The 27,263-nt window shown below is 36.2% G+C and overlaps 1 protein-coding gene across 1 annotated transcript in view; it reads left to right on the top strand.

Annotated features, from left to right (window-relative positions):
• The window catches only part of SEMA3E (semaphorin 3E), a 248,975-nt gene that overhangs the window by 129,669 nt on the left and 92,043 nt on the right, over nt 1–27,263 (top strand). The window contains exons 2-3 of the mRNA XM_059396944.1: nt 8,191–8,351; nt 27,127–27,186. Coding sequence (XP_059252927.1) covers nt 8,191–8,351; nt 27,127–27,186 — 221 coding nt within the window. The remainder of the gene's footprint in view (nt 1–8,190; nt 8,352–27,126; nt 27,187–27,263) is intronic.

Raw genomic sequence — 27,263 nt, forward strand, 5'->3', positions numbered from 1 at the left:
CTTAGCGATAATAATTAGTTCCCTCTTGAGAACATTTCCGGATGAACTCTGAGTTGTTGCATCTCAGTTTAGTCTTGTTTTTGTCCAGTCCCTCCCCCAAGTAATTCATGTTATTTTTGGAGTAGGAAGAACTCAAGATGAGCTCTCTCCTTTTACCCGAGTCAGCGCTGTCCATTATTCGCACTGTGTTTTCTGGAGATTACCTGAGATTAGAGTTTCTTTTGTCCCCCTCTTCCTGTATGTTTTCCGATTCTTTCATCTAGGTGGCTTGAAGCAGTGCAGACGGATAAAGAAGTTAGCTATTGCTTGCTAAAGATGCCAAGCCCATGGGCTGTAATTTGGAGCTAAAATCACTAATATGACTTGAAGTGCTGACTTGAAGGCTAACAGAAGGAAAAAGTCTCGAGGGAGGGAAGCTTCTTGCTGGAGTTTCTTTTGCATTTAGTCCATACCTTAAAACTTCCAGTACATCTTAGAAATGAAGCAAATGAAGTAAAAACATTTTTATTTTCTGACAAGAGATGTACAACGTGGAAAATGTCACCAATTGACAAGTCAACAACAGGAAGACTTCTGTAGTTACTTGAAATAGTTTATGTAATACAAATTAAAGGAAATTAAAATTGATATTAACCTCAATTTTCCTGTTGATGTTGCTGCTGTTGAGTTATTTTTAATTAATACTAACTGTTCAATGTTGGGGAAACCTTCCTTTTTATCTTATTTATATCAGCTCTGCAGAAATACTTTAGACTTCAGACATATTGTAATCCCTTGATGGACTAGATTTTTCTTCATTGCTTCTGTGAGTTCTATCTGTAATAGGTTATGGAGTCCTTGTTAGTAAGAAACAAGCTTTTCTTTTTTTTTAAAGAGTTATTTATTTATTTATTTGACAGAGATTACAAGAAGGCAGAGGGGCAGGCAGAGAGAAAGAGGAGGAAGCAGGCTTCCTGTTGAGCAGAGAGCCTGATGTGGGGCTTGATCCCAGGACCCTGGGATCATGACCTGAGCTGAAGTCAGAGGCTTAACCCACTGAGCCACCCAGGTGCCCCAAGACATGTCTTTTTACAAAACAGAGGTGATAGTTGTTCTTCCTTTCTTTATAATATTCTTCAACATACTGAAAGATCAATAATTTGCTTTTATAGCTGTGCTCTAATTAAATACTTTCCACTAACTTTTTCCCTAATAATTCTGTTTCTTTCTTTAAATTTTGGAATTCCATAATTTATCAAACTTTACTGGTCTTGTCTTATTAATTGCTTTTATTTTTACAGTGATCTTTTTACAAATAGAAGCACACTTGCATTCCGAGGGATTTCATATGGATGAACTAGATGAATGATTCCCTATCCCAAAAGAGAACAAAAATGGAAGTAATATTCTCTGTGCAGACAGTAAGATTTATTGTCCACTTGAGAGAGGGACTTTAACAACTCACTTTTTAAAATATTTGAACATGTTCCTTAAAACTTGGTAAGATTATACTGAATGTCTCTAAACTGTAGGTCAGCTTATTCAGTCCACTGGAAATACAGATTGCAATGAATTTATGTCACTGTATATTTATTTATGAATAAAGACAGACTAGATAGGTCTGTCTCTGGGATTGATACATGTACTTAATGGAGACAGCTCTGACCCCCCCATAATTATAGGGACCACACTACTTACCACATGGCTTCTACATTTAATCATGATGGTTAATTGATTCCAAAGTAGCCAGTCTTCTGAAAGTTAGCGATTTATGAACTGTGAACACTGGCTAAATCAACTACATTTTTTTCCTTGGGAATTTAAATTCAAAGATGCAAAAACTATTGTGGTATTGTGGTGGGGTGGGAGCTGGATGGTCATACAACTAGGGGCTAATGTACACCTATTCAACATGAGCAAACTAATGAATAAACCCTTTAGAATCAGTATAGTGAAGTAGTGGCATGAAGAAAATCAAGAAGCAAAGATGCACCAGTTTTCAATGAAGAAATTGTCTTGTGCTTCTCTTGGTTTTCCAGTTAATATGAGGCTTGGGTTTTCCATCCTTGGACCTATATTACTCTAATTTAATCTCTGTTCATTGAAATAATTAATGTCCTTCCTAACATGGCCATCAAGTCACTTTTGGTAGATTGCACTCTGATACAAATTCAGGTGGCTTGCATTGAGGCATGGAATTACAAGCAGAGGTGTGGCTCCTGATACCTAATTTTTTATTGTTTTTGTTTTTGTTTTTGTTTTTGTTTTTGGTGTTAGGTGTCTGTCATTGTATTTTTCAGCCATTAGGAGGACCTCTGGTCAAGTTTCTCTTAGTCTTAATACCAATGTTAATACTTAATAGTCAGGGTTCTCCAAAGAAACAGAACCTGTAAGAGATATATAAAATGAGTTACTGCCTTACACAGTTACAGAAGCTGAGAAGTCCTGTGGTCTTCTGTGTGCATGACAGAGAGACAGGAAAGCTGGTGGTTTAGTTCAGTCTGAGTCTGAAGGCGTAAGAACCGGGAGAGCTGACAATGTAAGTCTCAGTCTGAGGGCAGGCAAGAACCAACTCAGTTGGATAGGCAGGGGAAAAAAAGGAAAAAGAGTAACTTCTTCCTTCCTCCCTCCACCATTTGATCTACTCAGACCCTCAACACATTGGATGACATCCTCCCATGATGCTTTAGTTGGCGCATCAAGTAAATGGTAATATCATCCAGAAACACCTTAACAGATATACTCAGAAATAATATTTAGCCAAATGTTTGTGCAATCCTGATCTAGTCAAATTGATATATACAATTAGTCCTCATGCCAACCAATGTTCCTAAGCAACTGATGGACTTTTTCTATAGTGTATAGTGACTTTTACTTTGAATTTTGGGAAGTCTGGGGTAATTTTGGTATTCATTTTAACGATGTATAGGGATATTAAAGAGCATCTTTCAGTTAATAAAATTAATTCCAGTCTTCCATTATTTTCCTTAATTTTCCCCCTTCATCTTGATAACCCTAACATTATATTTTTTCAGTTAACTGTATTTTTATAAGTCATCTCAGATCCTTTTTGGGAAGAGGCAACTTAAATAATCAGATAAGACTAGAAAATTGGAGTTAGTATTTAAGTATAAATATGTACAGCCTTTAAAAAAAACATTTCTATTATAGAATTTATTCATAATGGATACTTTTAACCGAGGATGTTGGAGGTCTAGGATGTTGGAGCATCACAGACAGTTAAGAACAGTTTGGGTCATAGAGAAAATTAAGGAACACAATCAGGATTTATACCTGCAGAAACTGACAAGAAATATATAAACCATCACATTGATATGTATCGGGCAGTATCATGATTCTGAAATAATATCTCTCCCTACAAGCCCAGACTTCTTAGGAATCTGTAATTGGCACTACTGTGTTGTATGGTGATGGTCAAAATAGAAAGTTGCAGAAGCAACTCAATAAGCTTCTCTCATTTTGTGAAAATGTTTAAAGAAAACTATAGTCTATTCATTGGGTCTTATAAGTTTAAAAAGGTAAAGTGACTTTAGGAATTATTCTAGGAAGTGTCTTCATAAGTAAAATGAAATTTATTGACTTACCGCCTGAGGCATGTCTATGATATTCAACTTAATGTATCCAAACATATCTTGGCAGCAGTTTCCTTTGAGGCAACATAAATAAAATAAGATCCACAGTTCCTTATAACTTAAAACAAGTGTTCTTAGACCCTATATATCATTGAAATATATGAAAAGTCATAAATATTTTAACTACTTCCCTTTAGGCAAGTTTAAATATGGCACATGTGATATTTACACTTGTTCATTATACTCCTTCCATTTGTTAAACTTCCAAAACACAAGTTTTATGCTGTACTTTGAAGGGCTCTAAAATATCTGTGTGGTTTTTTTGCCATGTTTTTATGACCTCCACTTTAGAAATGCAATGTAGTCAAAGACTTAAAATTTTTGAAGGTGGAATAGAGGTTGACATGTAAGGAAACCATCCACATAAATGTTAGTTGGTATGACCAAGAGGCTTAGATGGTTGTTCAAGGTGACACAGGTAATTAATGGCAAAGCCAAGATTTGCATATGGCACTTCAGATTCTCCGTCTACAGGACTTTTTGTTATGACATACACATCTGTTGTACTTTAATTCTCATGGGTTGTTTTTTTTTTTTTTTTTGTAATTTGAGTGATTTTTTGTTGTAATAATGTATGTCTATAGGGTGGTTATTTTAATTTCTGGGCATATGAGTTTATCAGTAAAATAAAGGACAGTGGTAATTTATTTTATTTTTAAAAAGATTTTATTTATCTATTTAATGTAGAAGAGAGACACTGCAGTGCAAGGGGCAAAGGGGGAGGGAGAGGGACGAGTAGATTCCACACTGAGTGTGGAGCCCAAGGCAGAGCTTGATCTCAATAAAGCAAGAGTGGGGTACTTAACTGAGTCACCCAGATGCTGCAGGGCAGTGGTAATTTAAACAGTTACTCCATGGCTATTCACTGTTGTGGGAGGAAAAAAAAAAGATAAATGTAAAGGCCATAAGCAAAGAACATTTTTTAAAATGTGCATTTTTTGGACGTACATTTCAGTTTTTTCTCTTTGCATCTTCCAGACTGTTTCTCCTTGGGTACATGAGTATATTTTTGTGATCTCATGGGATAGACCTGGCTACCAGAATGGGAAGATGGGTCTGAATAAAAGGTGATATACCGGAGTAAAATAAGCTTGATACCTCAGTAATCAGTCTCTATTACTACAGACAAAAAAATAAGAACTACCACCATTAGACTATTAGAAATAGAGTGAAGTGTGGCAGAAATTGACGAGTTATAAAAATAAGTAGCTGTTAATGTTGATCTCTCTTTATTCAGGGGTAATAAGGTCCCAGTGACCTCATTGGGAAATAAGTAAGGTGATCTCTAGAAGGAACTGATTCCTGGAGTGCCTCCTCTACTGGTTGGGCTGTCCTTCATTTGATCTCAGAGTTTTTAATATGGCATAGACTTTATAATATGGCATCCACTCTGGCAACACTTTAGGGTGTGCTCTTGTATTTTATTCCTTTCATCACTTTATCATTTTCCAGCAAACTTAATTACCCAAACTCTGCACCTTACTGGATATGGTTTAGAGACCTATTAAGTCTAGATGATGTGTAACCATTCTTTTTTAATTGCATCCTTTCAGATAATGATTTCACTATCCATAAAACTTGGAGAATTTTAGCAACCTATTAGAATAACAGGGGGACATTTTCTGGAAAAGAGTCCATTTAGCAGCCCTGATATAAAACCATAAGTGATCATATATAAAGACAAGGTGTAATGCCACTAGACGGTGTTGATCCATATTTTTGTTATGGTATCAAATCCCTAAAATGTGCATCCCTTACTGTTGGTAGGTGCCTAAGAAGAAAGGAAAATGATATGATTTTACCTTGACAAAATTGTTAAATGGGAAAAATTTGTCTTTCGGGATTCAGAACCCCTGATCATTCCTCTTTCCTCCTTCCCGGATAAAGCACCTAATCATTCTTTGCATCCCTCCTTCAAAATTTGTTGAAGGAGGCGCCTGGGTGACTCAGTGGGTTAAGCCGCTGCCTTCGGCTCAGGTCATGATCTCAGGGTCCTGGGATCGAGTCCCGCGTCAGGCTCTCTGCTCAGCAAAGAGCCTGCTTCCCTCTCTCTCTCTCTCTCTCTGTCTGCCTCTCCATCTACTTGTAATTTCTCTCTGTCAAATTAATAAATAAAATCTTTAAAAAAATTTGTTTTCAGATTCTTTATTTAGGTGAAGAGTCAAATGACTCAGTATCACTAGTTTTACCTTTGTAAGAGATACTTTGATTTAACAATATTTCTTACTGCATTTATTTATTTTTAAAAAGATTTTATCTATTTATTTGAGAAAGAGAGAGAGAGAGAGCACATGAGAAAGCACATGAGCAGTGGGAGTAGCAGGCTCCCTGCTGAGCAAGGAGCCTGATGTGGGGCTCCATCCCAGAACTCTGGAATCACAACCCTAGCCAAAGGCATCTGCTTAACTGACAGAGCCACTTGGAGGCCCCAGCAACATTTCCTATTTCAAACTAAAGGGTTTTTATTATTATTATTATTTTTTTAGTGTAGTTGACACCTTGTGTTACATTAATTTCAGGTGTATTAAACTAGAGGTTTAAACTCAGCCCTACTCCACAAAATTTTGGACACCTACAATTACAGAGTAGAGATTTAGACAGTAAATACTTTTATTTTTAATTTATTTGAGAGAGAGAGAGAGCAACCATGAGTGGGAGAGAAGGGCAAAGAGAGGAGCAGACTCCCCACCAGAGCAGGGAGCCCAACATAGGGCAAGATCAACGCAGGGCTTGATCCCAGGACCCCGAGATCATGATCTGAGCTGAAGGCAGATGCTTAACTAACTGAGCTATCCAAGTGCCCCAAATACATTTTTAAAAAGATTCTGTCTATTTATTTGACAAACCATAAGCAGGGGGAGCAGCGAGCAGAGGGTGAGGGAGAAACAGGCCCTCCGCTGAACAGGGAGCCTGACTTGGGGCTCCACCCCAGGGGACCAGGATCAGGACCTGAGCTGAAGGTAGAGACACTCAACCGACTGAGCCATCTAGGCACCCCAAATACATTTTTAACAGAAGGGGAAAAGGTCCTTCCTCTCTCTGTTCCCAGAAGCAGAGCAGGCACAGTGCGTGGAGATTGGTCACATCTCATCCTGCTTTCCTGCTTTCTGGAGTTTAGTGTCTGGTCACTAGTTCTCCCCCATTCTCTGTCAAATGTGTTAGGCTTTGACTTTCAGGAAATGAAGCTGTCTTTGAACTTGTCAGCATTTCCCAAGGGGGCCTCCCAATTTTTCAGCATGCAGGGTCCAGTCTTAAGGGCAGTACTTACATCATGGAAGGCTCTCCTAAATCACCTACCAAGCTTACATAAACAGTTAAATACTTAAATGCTGTAAACAGTTAAATACCTTCAACAAGCAAACAGATGCACATGCATGAGACGTGTGTGTCAGACTGTGACTTTCTTTCTTTTTTTTTTTTTTTTAAGGATTTTATTTATTTATTTGACAGAGATCACAAGTAGGCAGAAAGGCAGGCAGAGGGGGGGGGGGGGGGGAAGCAGGCTCCCTGCCAAGCAGAGAGTCCGATGCGGGACTCGATCCCAGGACCCTGGGATCATGACCTGAGCCAAGGCAGAGGCCTTAATCCACTGAGCCACCAAAGGGCCCCCAGACTGTGACTTTCTAAAACTAAGTGTATGTTAGTTGACACAAATCACTTGCGGTTTCTGCTGTAGGCATGAATACATAAACGCCAGCTAAAAATCAAGAGAGATCTCTTAGAGATCCCAACCAGTTTTATCAATTGTCCCTGCTGAACTGAATGCTATCATACATTACCTCATTTTTTAACAACCTGAGAGTTTCCAGACTCGGACACTTTGATTTTGGATGTAACTTTCAAAACCAAAATCAAGTGGAGACATTTTATGTGTATGTGTGAGTTGGCGTGCATCTGGAATTAAATGGACATGCTTTTAGAATATTTTTTGTAGATTTGGAATTTTTGTTGCATACAGAGAAGTAAATATAAAATTTACAGTAAAATGACTTTTCTACATAGCACTTTACATAAAGATCATGAAGGTTAACTCTTTTTGTATTTAAAAACATAGGATATCTACCTTACATATTGAACTTTTTAGATTCACAAATTTGTAAAGACTTTAATTTGTGCACATTAAAATTTATTCCATTACACGTTTTTACTTGTTAAACAATTTTTTTAGTTTTTCTTGTTTTGCCAAGAAAGACCCTTATCAATATGGAGCACTGAATAAATTTAAAATGTACATGATTTGATAGACATACATATCATGAATAGACTACTACAGTAAATTTAGTTAATGTCCATTATGTCACATAGAATTTTTTGTGTGTGTGATGAAAACTTTCAAGATCCACTCTTTTAGCAGCTTTCAAATATGCAATACACTATTGTTAATACACTGCGTATTTTTAATCTTTTGAGTAATAAATTCTAAAGGCTTCATATTAGTGATAAAATGATTGTTCTCATACCTAGTAGAACTATGTAGTTAATAGAGCCATGAAAGAAGTGTTATAAAGGTATTTGTATTTTCCCTTTTGTTTACCAAACATTTTCTTCTGCGTTTCAGAACTCTTGGACCTAAATCGAACATCGATCTTTCATAGCCCTTTTGGGTTTCTTGATCTCCATGCTATGCTGCTGGATGAGTATCAGGAGAGACTCTTCGTGGGAGGCAAGGATCTTGTGTATTCTCTAAGCCTGGAACAAATAAGCAATGGCTATCAAGAGGTATGGAAACACTGAACTGTGTATCAGGAGGGAAAGAAAAGGGCATGGGGAAGATAACTTCTTGCATGGTGTTACTTGAATTAGTTTTTGATTGTTGGCCATTTTAATATTCTGAGTGATTATTTTATTGGAAGAAATAAAACATCCATGAAAAATGAAGTCCTTTTGAGAGAAGTCTATAAAGTATCAAGAATGAACTTTTCTAGCGCACCACAGATCTCTGTATTCCCACAAGACTTTGGATTGCTGTGTCTGACATTCCTGTTTGCATGAAGGCCCTTGTCACCACACCCACTGTCCTGAGACCTGGGTTTGGAACATGCTTTTACCAGCAGTCCCTCTAGGCTTTATGACTACAAAAACCCCAGCCTAGAGAAATAAGGATGCGTGACCTTGCTATAAATATTAACTCAGGTGGGTGCTCCTTAAATGCTGGTGGATTAAAGTATATTAAAATAGGCAAGTGTCCAACATTTTCAAGCAAAGGTTGAATGTGATGAAAAAAGATAGCACTTAGAGTCTCTGCTTATACAGAGTTGAGTCTAGTTAAAATTTTTTTCAGACCCAAGTCAACCTTAAAGCATAAAGAAATATTTAGATGATAGTATCTTTCTGGCATAAAACTTGAAGAAATATTTAGACGATAGTACCTTTTTGGCATAAATGTATGTATTACATAATACATTTTCTTTACAATACACATTTATTTTTATGTTTGTCAGAATGATCAGTGTCCATATTTTTTAAAGTCACCTAAAAATTTATGATGAACAACAGCCTCCTTTCCTCTCTGTCAGTTTCTAACCCCGAGAGAAAATTATTTCAACTCTTGTTACTTTTTCTGATTCTTACCTCCATTTTTCTAAAGAACATTTGTATGCTATTCTTTCTTGATACCACTGATGTTAGACATTATCTGTAGACTTTCTATTAAGGAAGATGGGGACTTTAACATTCTTTTCTTGCACTACCATAGCTAAAATATCTCTGCAGTATGTGAGAAGCCCCCACTTATCTGTCCCTTCATCTTCGCAGTTTAGCTTTAGCACAATTTTTATTTAAGGAACAACTATCAACATTAGTGTAATTAGGAAAATAGATCACACTTACTTTTTTTTTTTGCCACTTATGGGATTAAATACTATCCCTTCTTTTTTTCTATTTGCTTACATTTTATTATATTGCTTTCTCTAATTTTTCACCAAACACCAAACTCTCTACCCAACTTCCTCTCCTCTTCTCAGTTTCCATCAGTTCCAAGTTCTTGGTTTTTAAATTAGAGATATCTTTCCTGGTTTTCTTACCGTCCCAGAGTTTAATGCCACCATTATCCTTGAGCATGCCTCTACCTCTCACTTGTAGAGTTTTCTTGATGAGTTTATATGACCTTTTAGTGAAATATGGCTTCTGGTAGCTTCTTGAAGAAGGATCCAAAGTAAACTTCTGAGTTTTTTATGTTTGAAAATAATAATACTCAAACTTCACATATAATTGATGAGTATAAAATTCTGGAATGAAAATCATTGACTTCAGAATTTTGAGGATACTGCTCCATGTTTATTTAAAGACTTTCAGGATAGCTGTGAGAAGTTAGTGCCTTTCTAATTTCAAAGTTTTGTATGTAACCTCTTTCCTTCCACTATATCCCCCTAATCTTGACACTAAGTGCCTCTGTATTTTATATTTTTCTCAAATTTCTCTTAGAGTTGATATATATATATATATATATATATATATATATATATATTCCATTTACATTGGGCCTTCTACAGGAGACCTCATGGCTTTCAGTTCTGGAAAATATTTTTTAAATATTTTTTCTTCTTTCCATTTTCTTCTTGATTCTCTTTCCCTCCCTGTTCTGGCCTGTTTATTGTACAAACGTGGGACCATTGCTCCTAATTTCACCTATGCCTGTCCAATTCCTATTTTCTGAAGGACCACGGACTTCCAATTTCTGAGAATCTCTGAAGTTTTCATGAATCAGCTTGCTTATTGGCTCCCTTCACCTTGTAAGCATTTAGATTTCAGTTTTTCTAGTGTGCAGAGCCATTCAACACTTTTCCATATGTCAGAGAACTTCCACAGTGTTGCTGACATTTCTTTGGCTTCTCCACTTAAGTTCTGTTTTGTCCTTTTTGGATTATGTCCTTTCCTATCATTTGAGTCGTTGCAAGAGGGAGTGGAAGCACATAGTCTTTCCTTTTTACTATCATTTTCCATTATGTTTTCTCAATAGTTCATAAAAGACAGGCTATCTCTTTATATATGTAATGCATATATAATATTTATATTATATACACACTCACACGTACATCTGTAATACCATCTATGACCTCCTCCTTCTAGTCAAGTTCAGTGGTTTTTCCTCTCTCTGCTTGGATAGTCTTTCCACCACTAACTGTGATGTTTACCATATGGCTCTCGTCTTGTTCTCTCCGTTACATCATCTATGTTCTCCGATTTTCTGTGAAGGAATATCTAAGCTAGGGATCCTAAGTATTGAATTCATAGAACAACCTCTGTTATGGACTGAATGTCCCCAAAATTCATATGTTTGAGCTCTAACCCCAAGTACCTCAAGTATGACCATATTTGGAAATAAGACCTTTAAGGAGATAAAGTTAAAATGAGGCCATTAGGTTGGGCCCTAACCCAGGCTGATAGGTGTCCTTATAAAAGGAGGAAATTCGGTCACACAAAGAAACATCAGGGTTGTGTGCCTACAAGGGAAATACAGTGTGAGTCACAGTGAGAAGGTAGCCATCTATAAGCCAAGGGGGGGCCTCAGAAGGAGCCAATCTTGCCAACACCTTGATCTTGGGCTTTTAGCCTTCAGAGCTACGATAAAACAAATTTCTGTTGTTTGTGCCACCCAGTCCATGGTATTTTGTTATACCACAGCTATAATAAACTAATACAATCTCTATAAAAATTTTAAGTATGTAAATATGGAAAGATCCTTCAAGGGATGGGACATCCTTAAGATTAAGAATCTTTGTGTTTTGGAAGTGGTTTTTAAATTGTTATCCTTGGGTCAGGATCATGTAACCCTTATGGAGTTTGTCCCTGGAATCCACATTTATAGCAGGCTTTCTCGATGATTCTTCTGTACACAAAATCTTCTAATGATTTTCCTCAGCTGTTGTTTCTGACGTGGAGCTGAGACCAAGAGGTATCAGCTTCCCACATTAATGTGATTCCCCTTTTAGAGTAAAGGAAATTGAATCACCTACTTATTCTCCTTAGTTGTTTTGCCCTAATGGTGTCCTTAGGCCTGTAATGCTGGAAAGACTGGGGAAATGACCTGGGAAGACTCTATAAGGGACAAGGAGAGTGGTAGGGTTTCATGAACTGCATCTTAGGGAGCTAAATCGAATACTATGTGACCTTTGAAGCTTAAGGGTGCCATATCTCAAGAATATCAAGGAAGGTAGCTACACAAATTATTAAACTGAGTAACTTTGCTGTATTCAAGGGTAAATCCTCATTTTGTGGAGCCTGAAGTATATACAATTTAGTGACCCCTTCAGGAAATATCCTTATTCAGACATAAATCTCAAAATTGCTAAGGTCCTTCCCTGGGTCAGAAAAGAGTCATATTCCAGCAAGGAGCCCTGAAGTAACTTCACCTCACTGAGGTAAAGTTCTGAGGTAACTTCACAATGAGGTAACTTCACCTCACCTGCATTTATAGTTTTGTACTTTTCCTTCTTGGTTCCACAAAGTGATTAGCAATGAAAGTTCAAATAGAAATTTTGTATTTGCTTTCAGTAGCATCAGGATTAAAGCTAGGTCTGCCTGATGCACCTTTTGTTTAAAGGAATGAACTTGAGAATGAACATGCCTTGGTGCTTTCCAGGCTCTGAAGATGCAATGTGTCTGCCTCTGGGCCAGGCTTTCCTCTGATCTTTTCTGAACCTTGTTCCCTCTATTTTTTTTTTTTTTTTTTTTTGTAACCTGTTATTGCATTTTTAATCTCTCCTGCTTTGCTTGATCTATCTCTGGGTTTCTCATCATGAGTTCTATTAACATTATGAATAGGTGTGAGCTGGGGAGGGCATGGTAGACTGTTTCGCTGTCCCCGGGGCTGTATGTAATAGATGTCAGCAATACACATCCCCCCAGGCATGACAATCTAAAAGTCTTTGGACATTACCAGATTCCCCTTGGGAGGCAGAATTGCTGAGGTCAAACAATTAAGTCCAGCCCATCATTCTATGAGCAAGATCCAGACCGCACCATAGAAACATCTCTCCTTAAATATGTATCCATGTGATCCCAAGTCCCTCCTTTTCCCCCTGAGATCAGGTACCTGAGTGTAGCCAAAGCCCACTATATTTATCTCTTAGCTTTTAATAACTTTTGAAATGTAATATTCAATACATAATAGAATATGAATAATGTAAACATGTTAGAAAGCATAATAATGAAACCAACACCAGTGAACCCCGTACTCATCCAACTCAAGAATGAGAATATCACCAATCCCTCTATAGGCACATCTACCTTTACCTCCCCATCTTTCCCTCCTCATGCCTCCTGCTGCATATAAGTGATTACTACCCTGTATTTTATATCCATTTTTTGTTTTTATTTTTAAAAGTTATTATAATAAATGTTTTCCTGTATACTATATTATTTAGAACTATTTGTTTTGAGCTATATAAAACTCATATACAATAGTATATGGCAGTCTTCTGGGATTATTTTTGTTGTTGTTTCGTTTTATTTGGTATTATTTCTTAAAGTCAGTCATCTTTCTTATAGTTACTGTTCCTTTGGTGTAGAAATAGAATAGTGAATTAGGACCACCAATTAGATTTCCAGATTCCAATCCTGACTCTCATTTATAACACTTGGCAAATTCCTTAGCCCCTTTACACCTATATTTGTAAAAGGGAGAAAATGTTAATCATTTCTGAGGACAAAAATAAGTTAACGTAGGTAAGGGATGAAGAAGTATGCTTTGCACACATTAGAAGCTATGTATAAGCTCTTATTAGTCACTTTGACTTGTATGTAATATATTCCATTGTATGACTCTAGCACAGTTTACCCCTTACCTATCAAAGGACAATTGGATGGTACCCAGGATTTTGCCTTATTGATGTTTCTATGATTACTATAGTGATATCTCCTAATATGCATTCCTGAAGGAATGCCTGTAGTGCATATATTCTGGATATGTCTGTTTACAGGTTAATTGCTGTTGATGTTTACCTATACAAAATAATGCCTAATGCTTCTCCAAAGTAGAAAGTAGTTATACAAAGTTCCACTCCCTCCAACAGTGTTAGAGTTCTTGGGATCCACACACCCTCCCAACCTTCTTCCACTGGTCTCTTTGATCCACATATTTTTCAGCAGTCTTCCCTTGATTCATTTATTTATCCCCACCTAGTACCTCGCTGTCTTGGCAACTACAATAGCATTTTTATTTATTTTTAATTTTATTTATTTGATTGTAATTTTCATAACCCAATAGTTATTTCAGAAGCAGGACATATGCATTGTAAAAGATTAGAAAATACTGACTAAAAAAATATCATGCAATAATAGCAGATAGTGATAACTGCTATGGAGGAAAATAGAGCTGGTTATTTCAAGGTTCAGTAGCCCATTGTGGCTAGTGGCTCACATAGTGGATTGTGAGGGCCACAGAAGGAGCATCACAGTGTGTGGCTGAGATTGATTTCAAGGGAAGATCAGTGAAAGATCAGAGGATGGGGCATCCATTAGCTAGGGCGATAGCTGACGATTCATCCTTCTGAAGAGAAAGACAGTAATCTAGGTGAAAAAAATCTTTCCATTAATAAGGAGCACGTGACAAAGGTTGATGGTGGATGACTACGAGGAGGGAGAGCAGGTGGTATTGTGATCACATGTGCTTCAGAACAGCAGGGGTTTTATGTTTACTATTTTGTTTTAAATTTTTATGGGGTAGATGAATTTAGGGTGAAAATTAATTAGGAGTGGGCAAATATCTTTCTTAACATGTGGGTTTAGATTTTAAAAAGTCACCACCATTAGAGATGACTGGTAGAGAAACAAAAGTTTCAGGGCACATGGTGGTTTCAGTTAAAACAGGAAGGTCAAGGAACACTGGAAAACAAAAGTGGGAGTTTCAGTGGATTTTGCTCAAGCCAGAGCAGGCGTTTGAGATGATTTAATGGAAATATTTGATGGTTCAGAAGGGCAGAGTCAGGTTGGGACCTGTGCAGAGCTTTATGGGGGTGAGCCAATGAGTCCAGCTATTAGCTGTTGAGCTCTTGGGGTCGGGAGTGTCCATGCTTCCCATGGGGCCTGCAGTCGCAATGTAGGAATGTGTCACAATGGATTAGCCCTGATAATCTCCTCAGGAAGATGACTAATCGTAATTTTTAACTTTAGTAGGAGATAGAAACCATTAAACAGGTGGATCCTCTTTCTCCTATTACCAGTGCTGCTACTTCTGTGTGACTTTTCTCCCTCGCTCCTTATTACAGGTGGGGGTGCGCTTTCTCCATTCCTGCTATCCCTGCTCTGTAGCCCACCCTGTTGACTTTTTTTAAGGATTGGTTATGTTTTATCTTTTCTATATCATTTCCTCTCTTTCTATAAAATCAGCAACAAATACAGTTTTGTATAGAGGGTCTTAAAAAATTTTGTGTGTCATGGATCTATTTGGCAGTCTGCGGAAGTCTTTGGACCCTCTAATGTATTAAATCATTTTGTAGGATTACCAAACAAAATATTGAAAACAGTTACCAAATTATAAATATTTGGAGATAAACCTATCACACTACAAGAATAATATAATTCATAGTATAAAAACATGTAGCTTCTTAATTAGTGTATTAAATAATAAGACCTAGCAACTGCTCTTTTCAGTAGTGTAATTTCAAAGTAATGATGAATGTTAATAATGTTTTGAGATACCTGTCACAACTCTCAAGTAATATTAAGATACCTTAATAAAGATATTTTAGTAATATCTTTAAAATAATATATTTAAATAATATAATATCTAAAAATATATACAATATCTCAAATAATATCTTTAAAGTAAAGATATTTTAAAGATATCTTAATAAAGACATTTCTTGGGGCCCCTGGGTAGCTTAGACGATTAAGCATCCAACTCTTGGCTTCAGTTCAGGTCATGATCTTGGGGTCATTAGACTGAGCCCTGCAAGGGGCTCCATGCTCAAAGGGAGTCTGCCTGAGATTCTCTCTGCCCCTCCTCCCATGCATGCACACCTGATCTCTCTTTCTCTCTAAAATAAATCTTTAAAAGAATTAAATAAAATATCAGGTATTTCTCTTCATGATTAAGCTACGGGTATACTTTGATTTATTTCTTTGCATTTATATTATAGAGGTGCTAATTTTAGTTGGAGATTATGCAAATAAATAATGATGTAATTTTTTAAATCAAAACTGGTAGATTTCCTGAATTCTTTTTTCATGCCATAGTTAACAGCTCTTGCTTCACAATCTTCGTCTTATAAAACATTCTAAAAAATTTGAGTGAAAATAAATGGAAAGCTCTCATTTTTGCAAAGTTGTAGATCCTTGTTTTCTACTCTCATTTACCTTTTTAGTCTCATCTCCAGTTACCACACCAGCGCATTCCTAGCAGATCACTTGTGTTGTCACTTTTTCCAGCTTTCTTGGGATATAACGACACATAACATTGTGTAAGTTTAAGGGGTATAACATGTTGATTTGGTAAATTTATATATTGCAAAATGATTGCCACCATCGTGGTAGCTCCATCATGTCACGTGGTTACAGTTTCTTTTTCGTAGTAAGAACATTTAAGATTTACTATCTTAACAACTTAACTTTTAGTATATAATACTAACTTAGTATTAATCATCATCATCATGCTGTACTTTAGGTCCCCAGAACTTACTATGTTATAACTGGGAGTTTGTACTCTTTGATTAACATCTTCTATCTCCATCCCTCTAACCCCCCTTTCTGGCAACCACTGTTCTACTCTCTGCTTCTATGAATCTGACTTTTTTAGAGTCTGCATATAAGTGATATCACACAGTATTTGTCTTTCTCTGTCTGACTTATTTCAGTTAGCATAATGCTCTCGGGGTCCATCCTTGTTGCAAATGACAGGACTTCTTTCATCTCATGACTGAATAATATCCCACTGTATACATGTACACCACATCTTCTTTATCCATTCATCCATTGACAGACTCTTAATTTCCTTTGAATATACAACTAGAAGTGGAATTGCTAGATCCTATGGTCACTTTAGTTTTAATTTTTTTGAGGCACTTCCATGCCATTTTCCATAGAAGCTATGCCAGTTTACATTTCCACCAGCACTGCAGAAGAGTTTCCTTTTCTAAACATCTTCACCAACACTTTAAAAAAAAATTTTTTATAATAGCCATTTTAACAGTTGTGAGATGATATCTTGTTGTGGTATGATGATGATTAGTGATGTTGAGTACCTCTGTTTTCTCTTTAATATCTCCTTATTGTTACACACTCTCCTTCCCTCTAACATATCCACTTTTTTTTTTTTTTTTTAAGTTACCTCCTTTCTCTTCTAAACTAGTTTTGGAGAAGGTTCCCCCACCCCTTTCTTAATCTTTGTTCTTATTTTGATTCTCATATTATATTGAAATTGGCTGTTCAGTTGCCAGTCTACTGTATAAGATTGCTCCTTTATAATAGATACTGTGTTATATTCATGCTTGCAGTTGTAGGCACTCAAAGAATATAGATACTAAAAGAATGTAACTGTGTGTATTGTGAATCCTGACTTCATCCAATAAATATGTTCTCTTCATCCTCTGCTCTTTTGCATTTGCCCTTGTACTTACTGCCAGAAACACTTTGAAACTAATTATTCTCTAATTTCTTTTAGGTTAATTTTGTCTGCCTTCTGTCCCCACCCCTACCCCCACCAACCACCTACCCACTTACCCACTGGCAAACAAGGTAGGATCCTGTTTTAGTGTGGGGGTAGTTTTTACTTTGGCTGCACACTAATAACATTATTTACAAGGTAAATAATATCGGCCATGATGTACCCCACCCCAGACTGAAGTCACCCCCCAGGTGACTGTAATGTGCATCCAAGCCTGTGAAATAGTGAAGCGTTATGTGTCCTTCTAAGCTTTAGGAAATCTTGGTCCTATATGTGATGCCAAATAAATAATTGTTTTATGTATAATAATCAGAATTTTTATGAGTACACATAGGTAAGACTACAATTTTGAAATAGATAAAAACTTACCATTTAACAGGCTTAGGTATATTTGCTTTATGAATTACTTAGTTCATAGAGTTTCCCAAACGATGTAATAATAGTCTTTTGCACTGAAATTCTTCTTCGTTCAATCTGTATTTTGACTCACACTGAAAAAAGTCAATCCACTTTTGGATCCACTGTTAAATCCTATTCACTATGAAAATTTCAATTATAATTCTATTTGTTTTTTCTTATGGTTTTATTTTATTCTGTGAGAAATTCACACCTGCCACAAGAGAGTAGCTTCTACAAATTGCTGTCTTCAAAGATCTCTAAAATCCACAGATAACGTGAGACTTCGTGATTAAACTCTAATTTCACCTGGAACTTTCTGAGAAATTAAATTTTTTTTTCCTTTTTATCTTTAAAGCCTTTGGTGTTAAAAAAAAAAAAAAAAAGAAAAACTTGGATTAAGTTAGAGGAAAACATTATTTGAATGAAAAATCTTAAAACATCTTGCGATTTTCTGATCATAATATGACAAGATCAGGACATTCATATGAGTAAAAATGTGGAAAGGGAAGGACAAAACATCCTGGCAGTCATTTTTCACTTGAATTCCTATAGGTACAGCCTGTATCTGTATCTCACTTTCAATAAGTATTTGTATGATAAAATCCCATAGTCTCAAAATTGGGATAGAGCTCTAACCATGGAAATTCAGGGCTACTCATGTTTAAATTGTCTTTTGTTTTTCATCTGTTAAAAACATTCCTCATTAAACTTTCTTTTGCTTATTACTTAATTTTAAAATTACAGTTTTAGGCCTGGGTGGCTCAGTCATTAAGCATCTACCTTCAGCTCAGGTCATGATCCCAGAGTCCTGGGATCAAGCCTGCTTCTCCCTCTCTCACTCCCCCTGCTTGCATTCCTTTTCTTGCTGTGCCTCTCTCTGTCAAGTAAATAAATAAATAAAATCTTAAAAAAAAATTACAGCTTTGTATTGAGGAAGCACTTCCAATCTAGAAAATTTGAAAAGGAATGTATATGTTTCCCCTCACACCTTCTACCCCAATGCATTTATACTTCTTGTAAAGTCAAGATGTAGCCAGAGAGATAATGATAGTTTATTATGTTATTATTAAATTCTCAGGTTAGCAGCTTTATACTCAGCAGAATTAAATTTTATTTTTAAGTGATGCATAGTTTTTTGAACTTTAATCACTGGTGTAGTTTAATTGGACTTAAGTCTAAAAGGATTTAAATAGAATCATGGAAAATTAATGAGTTAAGTTTTTTTAGAGTTAAGTCATAGAAAACTGAATATGTTAGATATATCACAATCATGCTCAAGAAGGGGGAAAAAAAGCACAAAAAGTGCTGGTATTTTCTAAGCGTTTAAAAGCCAACATGGTATTTACACAATTATCCAGTCTTTTAAAACAGGATCAAAAAAAACTTTTCATGTGACTTTAAAACATTTTAATAATGTATATGCTTTCAAAATGATGAGTAATAATATTCATTAGTAAACTAAAACTAGTATAATCAAAAATAAAAATCCCTTTAATATTAAATAAGGTAAGTTTTTTCATATAGCATCTAAGAATTATTGAAAACATTTTTGTACTGTTTTTTATATGCCATGAGAAAAATTTATTTCCTTATTTGCATTTATCACATTCATTTACGGTTACCACTAAGGAAGTGTTAGATACAGTATATTTGTGTTTCTTTATTTGTTGAAAGGGTGCCCTTTTTTGTCCTGATCAATATTTTATTTCTAAAATGAGGTTCAGCTGACCACAGTTAATTTTTTTGAAACTTAATAAAAACAGCAACATACAAGTTTTACTTTTTACTTCATTTTAACTGTCTTAATTCATAGATACTCTAACACTTTTTACAAAGAACAGAATGTAAATACAAAGAACACAGGATACGTTGCCAGACTGCATGGACTCCCATTTCCGGTCTGCCTCTTATGAGTGATCTTGGGCAACTTACTCCACATCCCTATTTCTCAGTTGTCTTACCTGTGAGGGAGAGGTGACCGTAGTACTTACCTCACAGCTTTTATGAGAGGATCCATTGAGTTATTAGATGCCTAGAACAGTCTGTAGATCATAGTAAGTGCCATCTACCTATTTGCTACCATGATTACTGTCTAAACTAGACATTGAATCAGCACACAGTTGTCACGCACTGCCTTATCTAAGTAAGGTAGAAGAGTCCAACATGTTTTGAGGGCTGTTGAACTACATTTTGGATACCTACATGGAGATATGAAGAATAAAGACATGAACAAAATAGTCTATACCCTAAAATATGTGTAATATAGTGGAGAAGATACATACACATTTGCCATATACAGCACAATTTAAATAAAACTATCATAAATGTCTAAAATACTAAGAAAGTATACAAAAGCTGGTGGGTGGGGGTTCCTGGAGGGGAATTAAATTTGAATTGGACTTTTAATGATACTTAGAATTCCAATTTGTACAAATTGGTGGTGGGAACAGAGTGAGTAGAGGAGAGAACAGAAATTTTAGAGCAGTTTAAAATATTGACTAATATCCGAAGCAGCTACGTAAAGGGCGGAGGTTGGGGGGGAGGGTGGGATGTGAGTGGTGGGAGCAGGGTACAGAGTGAGAATTAAGGATGGAATTATAGTTGGGACCAGATTGTGATGAATATTGACTGACGTGCTGGTGAAACTTAATCGAGGCAATGCATGAGCTGGTGGGAGATTCTGAATATGTGCATAACATAACTAGAATTACAGTTAGCATGATTACTTTAGCAGTAGTACATTTAGGAAAATGGAGCTCGAAGCCATTAAATAGTAGGGAGAATTGAAAACCGGATCTGTCTGTCTGCGGAGCCTATGCTCTTTCCACCGTGTCATACCACTGAGAAGCAGATGACTGCTTTGGTGCAAACCCCACGTCTCCCAGCTGGTCTTCACTCTGCCATTAGCCCAGCCTTTTGTTGGGCGGTGTTTCTTTTCCCTTGGTTCTAACACTGTTGGCATGACCGCGTTTTACCTTAGTAATGGTGAAGTACTAGTGGAAAGGTTAGTCGTTGGTGACAGGAATGGAGAAAAACTACTGATTAGTATAAGAAGGAACTATTCCCCACTTGTTTACTTAGGGCAAAGATTGAGAGCCACACTGACTGTCAACCACGATATTCAGCCATGGTAAGAGATTAGCAGGGCGGTGTTCAGTCTTTATAGTGCCTTGCCATCAGTGCTTATGTGAGGATTACTAAAATTTCCTGAAAAACAAGTCAAAAATTTTCTCTGAAAGGTAGGTAACAATAGTAGTTTGAAGGATAAAATTTTCTTTTCTCTTTTTCCATTTCCCAAAGAAATCAAAAGTAGGTATGTTTATTTAAGTCCCCAAACTTATTGGACTTCATAAGCTATCCCATATTAGTAATAAACTTGAATTTAACAATCATCGATAGTTTTCTCTAAGTTTATAAATTTCAAGCTTCTTTTTTTTATTTGATGGAGAGAGATCACAAGTAGGCAGAGAGGTGGGCAGAGAGAGGAGGAAGGCTCTCTGCCAAGCAGAGAGCCCGATGCAGAACTCGATCCCAGGACCCTGAGATCATGACCTGAACTGAAGGCAGAGGCTTTAACCCACTGAGCCACCCAGGCACCCCAAATTTCAGGCTTTTTTCTAAAATTATTCCTGCTATTATTCTTTTAGGCTAGCATTACACTAGTTAATTTGGATATCTATACATACCGTTCTTTTAGACACTTGCTTTTAAAACTATTTCTGTTTTTCCCATTAATTCAACTTTATTGCATCAAAAATAAAAAGAAATTCTTATATTTTAGAATTTAATATTTTTACTGAGTAGAAAAAAGCATTCAAATATAATTTGCATATAAATAGCAGATGGTAGTTTACATTAGTGTTAGCAGTTGAGTAAATTTCATCTATTAAAAAGGGCAAGCATGAGGCCAGTAATGTTTTTGTAGTAATAATATTGTCCTGGTTCAAAAGCTTTGGCATATAAACATTTCAAATACAAATCTTGTTTATAGTTCAAAAGATTATAATTCTGGCATATAAACTACTTAAATAATGACAGTCATTATAATTAAGTATAAAAGCATAAACACTAAAAATGATTATATGTCAGGTTAAAGATGACCATTTAAAAACCATTAGGACTCTTAGTGTGTTATACTCAAAATATATTTTTTTCATGATATTTGTAGGACAAATGGTTTAAATATACATTGATGGGCATGGGTACTATGCGTAGATGTAAAATGTAGAAGGAAAAACTAAAATATAAATAAACATTTTTATTAGAATAATAGAATTAGAGAATATATTAGATGAAATTATACTAGTGTCTAAGGTAGTAAAATATATTTCATGAAGAGAGATTTACTTGATTATTTATTTATTTATAAATTGAAATTTTTTTTAGACAGTTAAATTACTCCTTCTTTGTGGATTTGTTTTTGCTTCTCTAAATCTCAGTGTCACAATATCTTTTAGCAGTAAGTTGTTAAATCTTCCACTGTAGCATAATTATGAGACTCACTAGGGAGTCCAGAAAAAAAATAGCTTTGTAATTTAATTTTTATTTTATATTTCTCCTTTGAGATATTCAAGAATAGTAAATTGCCTGTAGATGTGAATTGGAACCATTAAATTGTATTATAGGAGGATTGTGATGAAATGATGTGTATTTAACCTTTTGCTTTTTATACCTTTTTGAAACAGAAAATTTGGAAATAGTGTTACACCCTGTTGTTTAACTGCCTTTAAAAAATGTTGTGTGCAGAACAAATAGCTTAGTTTGATGGGGTTTTGTTGATGATAAACTCTGGAGCAGAACCAAAATACATCCTGACTTCTACAACAAATGAAGAAAATAATTTCCTTGGCTGTCTTGGCAGAATACTTGTACATGATGGTTTTAAAATAACCCCATTTTCACAAGGTCTTGCTCTCTCATCTTTTTCACTCGAACAAACATTTGAAATGCCATCCTGGGCCTATAAGGGTTGCTAGAAAACCAACTGAAAACAACAACAAAACTTGAGTAAATCTATAATGACATTGTTCTTTGGAGAACTCCTTAGTATTGAACTCTAGAGTACTAAGTGTTCATAATTTAATCTTCTGCATCTCTCCCATCCTCTCAGAGTGATCTGGTTAAGATCCTTCTCTCTGTCTTCAGAAATCCCACCAGTCTTTCAAAGCTGAGATTTTTGTTAATTCATACAGAATTTCCTCCCTGGTTAAACTGAAAATTGTTACTTGTCTCATTCCTTTGCCATTGTTTACAGCAACCTCTCATGTCAGTGAAGCTTCTCTCTCACATTTTACTGCAGATGGATTTTACAAAGAATGTGATAACGGTGTATTGATTGATACAAGTCAATCAATAGACAATGACTAAGCAGTAACCACATTGAAGGTGTGTCCCGTTGGGATTGTGTGCTGCTGGGGATACAGAAATAAGACATTGCCTTGCTCTCTGTAACTTACAGATGAATATGAGAGCTAAAGTTAAGTACATAAATCATAATATAATCCTAAGTAGAGAAAGTAAGAAGAACAATATAGGGGATCAAGGCAGGAAGAAATATTAAGAAGATACCAGGAAAGGGTTTTGTAGTGAAACACTTTGTAAGATGTGCCTGCAAATGACTTTTTCTTTCTAAGAGCAATGGGCGTTATTACATTTGCTGCTAAAAACAATACAGATTCTGACAATCCTTCAGAAAGCCATTTTTCATATTCACTATCACAAACTATATTATCTTAAATTGTAAAGGATCTGAGATTTCTACCTCACTTGTAAGAGACAAGTTAGCATGATAACATTTCCTAGATGCTGCCAGAAGAAATGAGATTCCTGGGTCAGGGACAAAGGACTGTATTAGCCCCAGATTAGCATGTAGCATGGCCATGATGTTTGCAGCAATTGCTTTGCCCCGTAAGTGCCACAGGGGGTGGCACATGGCATCCCAGGTAGATACAGTGAGTATGTGTTATACCTGAAAAACCTCAAGCTTAGGAAATAGGAAATCTCCTAAGGGCATTACAGCAAACCTATTCAGCCTTTGTCTAGAGGGAAACATTCACTTTATTATCCTGGTCAGGAAACCAGTCTTCGTTTTCCCTGGAGGGAAGTTCTATCTCTACCTTCAAGCATGTTTGAAAAGATAATGGGGAACAGAAGCTTTCAGAAGATGTGTATAAATTCTGTAGAGAATTGCCCCCCAAACAATGTATTCAAACAGTCCTAGAAATAATGGTTATGAAGCAATCATTTAGGGGAATAGAAGATTCTGTAGTATGCTGAGGTAGTTTTGCTGGTCTGGATACAATTTCAAAGTTGAAAAGCTGAACTTGGTATATTTTTCTAAAGAATTGGTTGAGTTTTACTTGGAAATTGTGAAAATGCAGTTTAAAGAAGTCATCATTTTACATAATGAAAAATGAATAAGAAGGGATGCTAATATTTCAAGAAAGAGGAAGAGCCCTGTATTTCCCAAACTGTATAAGAATATAAAGTTAAGATTCAAAATTACAAATGAGGTGTTCTCTGATTTATTGATGCTGATAACTGAATTAGTCATGAAAGTCTTTCCAGTGATAGATGATTCTAAAATAAATTTGTATTTATATTTACTTGTGTATATATAATATGCAGTATATCTAATATATTGTGTGTATATATATACACACAATATAATATATACATACATATATAATATATATACAATATAATATATTGTGTGTATATATATATATATAGTCCATAGACATGTGTCTACATATGCACATATTCTAGCATATCCTTTTGAATAATTTATGCATCCACAGTAAAATCGTAATTCCAAAACCAAATTGAGTCTCAAATGAAAGTGAGCCTTAGAAATCATCTGAAAAATATCTCACCCCATTTGCAAAATGTTTTCCAAAATAATGGGTCAGTAAAGTTTATAAATTGTACAGCCTCACTTTTAGGATGCTTACCCTTTAATGGTATTAGTGACTGTGCTGAAGCTGATGCAGGGTTGCATCTGAACTTGATGCTGATAGGATACGTGATGTCTTTCCTAAATCACATCTGATCCACTGCTGGATTCACTACTGCCATCATGAACATTGATTCTAGGATTATATGTGGGTGCTTTTGCCTTTTTAGTTGCTTTTCTTTTACATTTTTAGATTTTTCCCTTGTCTTTTTTCTTCGTTGCAACATAAATGAAAACACATGATTTTTTTTTTAATTTGTATATTGCACTGTGAACACCTGATGTTGAATATTGTTAGTAAGAAATCTGGGGGGCCCATTACACTGATAAGAATATCAAAGTAATATTTACACCTGTAATTAAAACCATAGAGTGCTTACTCCTATGACAATACGTGTAATTATGTAAAAATCATTATAATAAAATGCCTTTGACACCACTTTTATAAATTTCCAATATTATTCATGTATCAGGGACTGGATTTGGCTCCATAATGTGTGGGTTAAGTGATAAGCCTTGTTCACTTCTAGCACATAAACACCTAACATGTTATTTTATGGGGCGCAACTTTAAAAAAACAAAAAAATTAAATCGTGACCGTATTTAGGATTCAAACATAAATATATCAGTTTTCAAAAACTAAAATAACTACAGAGGTCAGTCAGGTAAAAGAAAAGTCTGAAGTAGATCAGAGAGGAGAGTGCCTGGCCCATTTCGAAAAAACAGAAATCTTGATTTTTATGCAGAATTTCACATTTGTAAATGTTGACCACTAAAAAAAAAAAAATTAAAGAGCATGCTCACTAAGTAAAAAAAATACTTCCTTATCAACAATATCTAATATTTAATTTGATACCCAGAATGTTTTCTCAGGCTAGCAGAGCACAGAAGGGGATGGTGGTAGGTGGGGGCGGGGGGGGGGGAGAAGTCAGGGAGAGAGAATAGGGGCCTTAAGGGGACAGATTGCCACAAATAGGAAGAGGGTCTGGTCACTGACACAGGCCTAAACAATAGTCTAATGACAGTAAACACTGACCCTGGGTAGTAGGAAGCTATACCTAAACCTTTCCCCTGGGAGCTCTTGGAGGAAAAGTTCATTTGTAGAAATATTAATCTCTCGAGAGGCCCAGGCTACTCTGCTGGTAAGTTCCTACTCCTTCACCAAAATGTTAACGTTGAGAACAGAAGATGATCACCCAAAAAAGAAGAGAACCAAAGAAATATTGATGTAGCCTGGCTCAAAGTTCTTGCAGGGAGGTAGGAGAAGAAGAGAGGACATCTTAGGAGTTCTGTACCCCAGTCCATATGGATCTAAGGTGAAAGTATTTGAAAGCAATGCTGAAAAAGTTACAGGGTATTCTGATCAGAGCCAGTATCCCTCCAAACAGAATCTATCATCAGGATGCTGGTAATTTGGGTAACCACCAGGAACCATGAAGATGACACAATAACATGAGATGTTGCACCCCAGAATTCTGAGGGAGACACAAGAATGGGGTCCAGTTGAGCTTTTTCAGCCTGGTGGGAGTGGGGGATTGATCCACCAGATGTGGGGACAAACAATTAATGGGAAGGCTTAAGGTCTTGGGGCAACTTACCACTAGCTACACTTACTCACATGGATCCCATTCCTTGGTTCCCATCCATAGATGTACGGCATTGTGGGGCTGGACAGAGAAATGTACTTTCGTTTTGTTTTGTTTTTAAAAGGAGCTCCCTGGATAATACTATATCTTTGATAAAGTTGTGGCAAGAGTTAAACTGAGTATTGAATCTGAGGTGCTTAAAACAAAAATTAGAAAGCTAACAATGCAAGTGTCCATGAAGATACGGGGATATTGCTGCTGGAGTATGAACAGGAGACCATTCTGGAGAGCACTCTGGCCCTGTGTTAACAGATTAAATATATGCTTTTCCTAAGAGCCAGTAATTCTCCTCCTAGGTTATATATACAAACTTCACTCCATTCCTCATATATACCAGTGATGCTCTTTTACTGATGTCGGAGGGACATGTACAGAGATGGACCATGTTTGATGTGGTGGCGATCTGGAAGCAGTCTGGGTATCCCTCCAAGATACAGGAGTCCTACATCCTTTAACCCCTCACTTAGCTTTCATTACCAAGTCCCCACACACCACATTCTGGGCTAAGTGGTAAAAATGCAAGGGGAACTCAGGGAGGTACCTGACTTGGAGGAGCAGATGATCAGATTCAGGGCAAAGACTCGATGGTGGAGGTCACAGCAGGTCAAGCACAGAGCAGGGCTGCCTGAGGCATACGTGGCCTCTGAAGGGCTGAGTCTTGAGGGAACCTTTAGAAAGCCTTCGTTAAACCACTAAGTTTTAGCATGAAATAAAAGCTCAAATATAAGTGTCTTCATTAGGCAAATATTGATTATAAAAAAGATAAAGGCTTGACTTATCTCAGGAAATGGAATAAAATGAAAACATATTGGGAACACAGCAAAAATGAAATGGTTTTTCATTGTGGTTTATTTTTGCATTTGCATAATAGTACATAATCTTTTATTTCAGATACACTGGCCTAGTACGGCACTAAAAATAGAAGAATGCATAATGAAAGGAAAAGATGCGGTAAGTATTACTCACTGTAAATTAAACACATCATCAGTTCTGTCCCTGGTTAGTCACAAGGGACTGACTCCCTAACC

Source organism: Mustela nigripes, chromosome 4 (assembly GCF_022355385.1).
Source record: "Mustela nigripes isolate SB6536 chromosome 4, MUSNIG.SB6536, whole genome shotgun sequence".
Taxonomy (NCBI): domain Eukaryota; kingdom Metazoa; phylum Chordata; class Mammalia; order Carnivora; family Mustelidae; genus Mustela; species Mustela nigripes.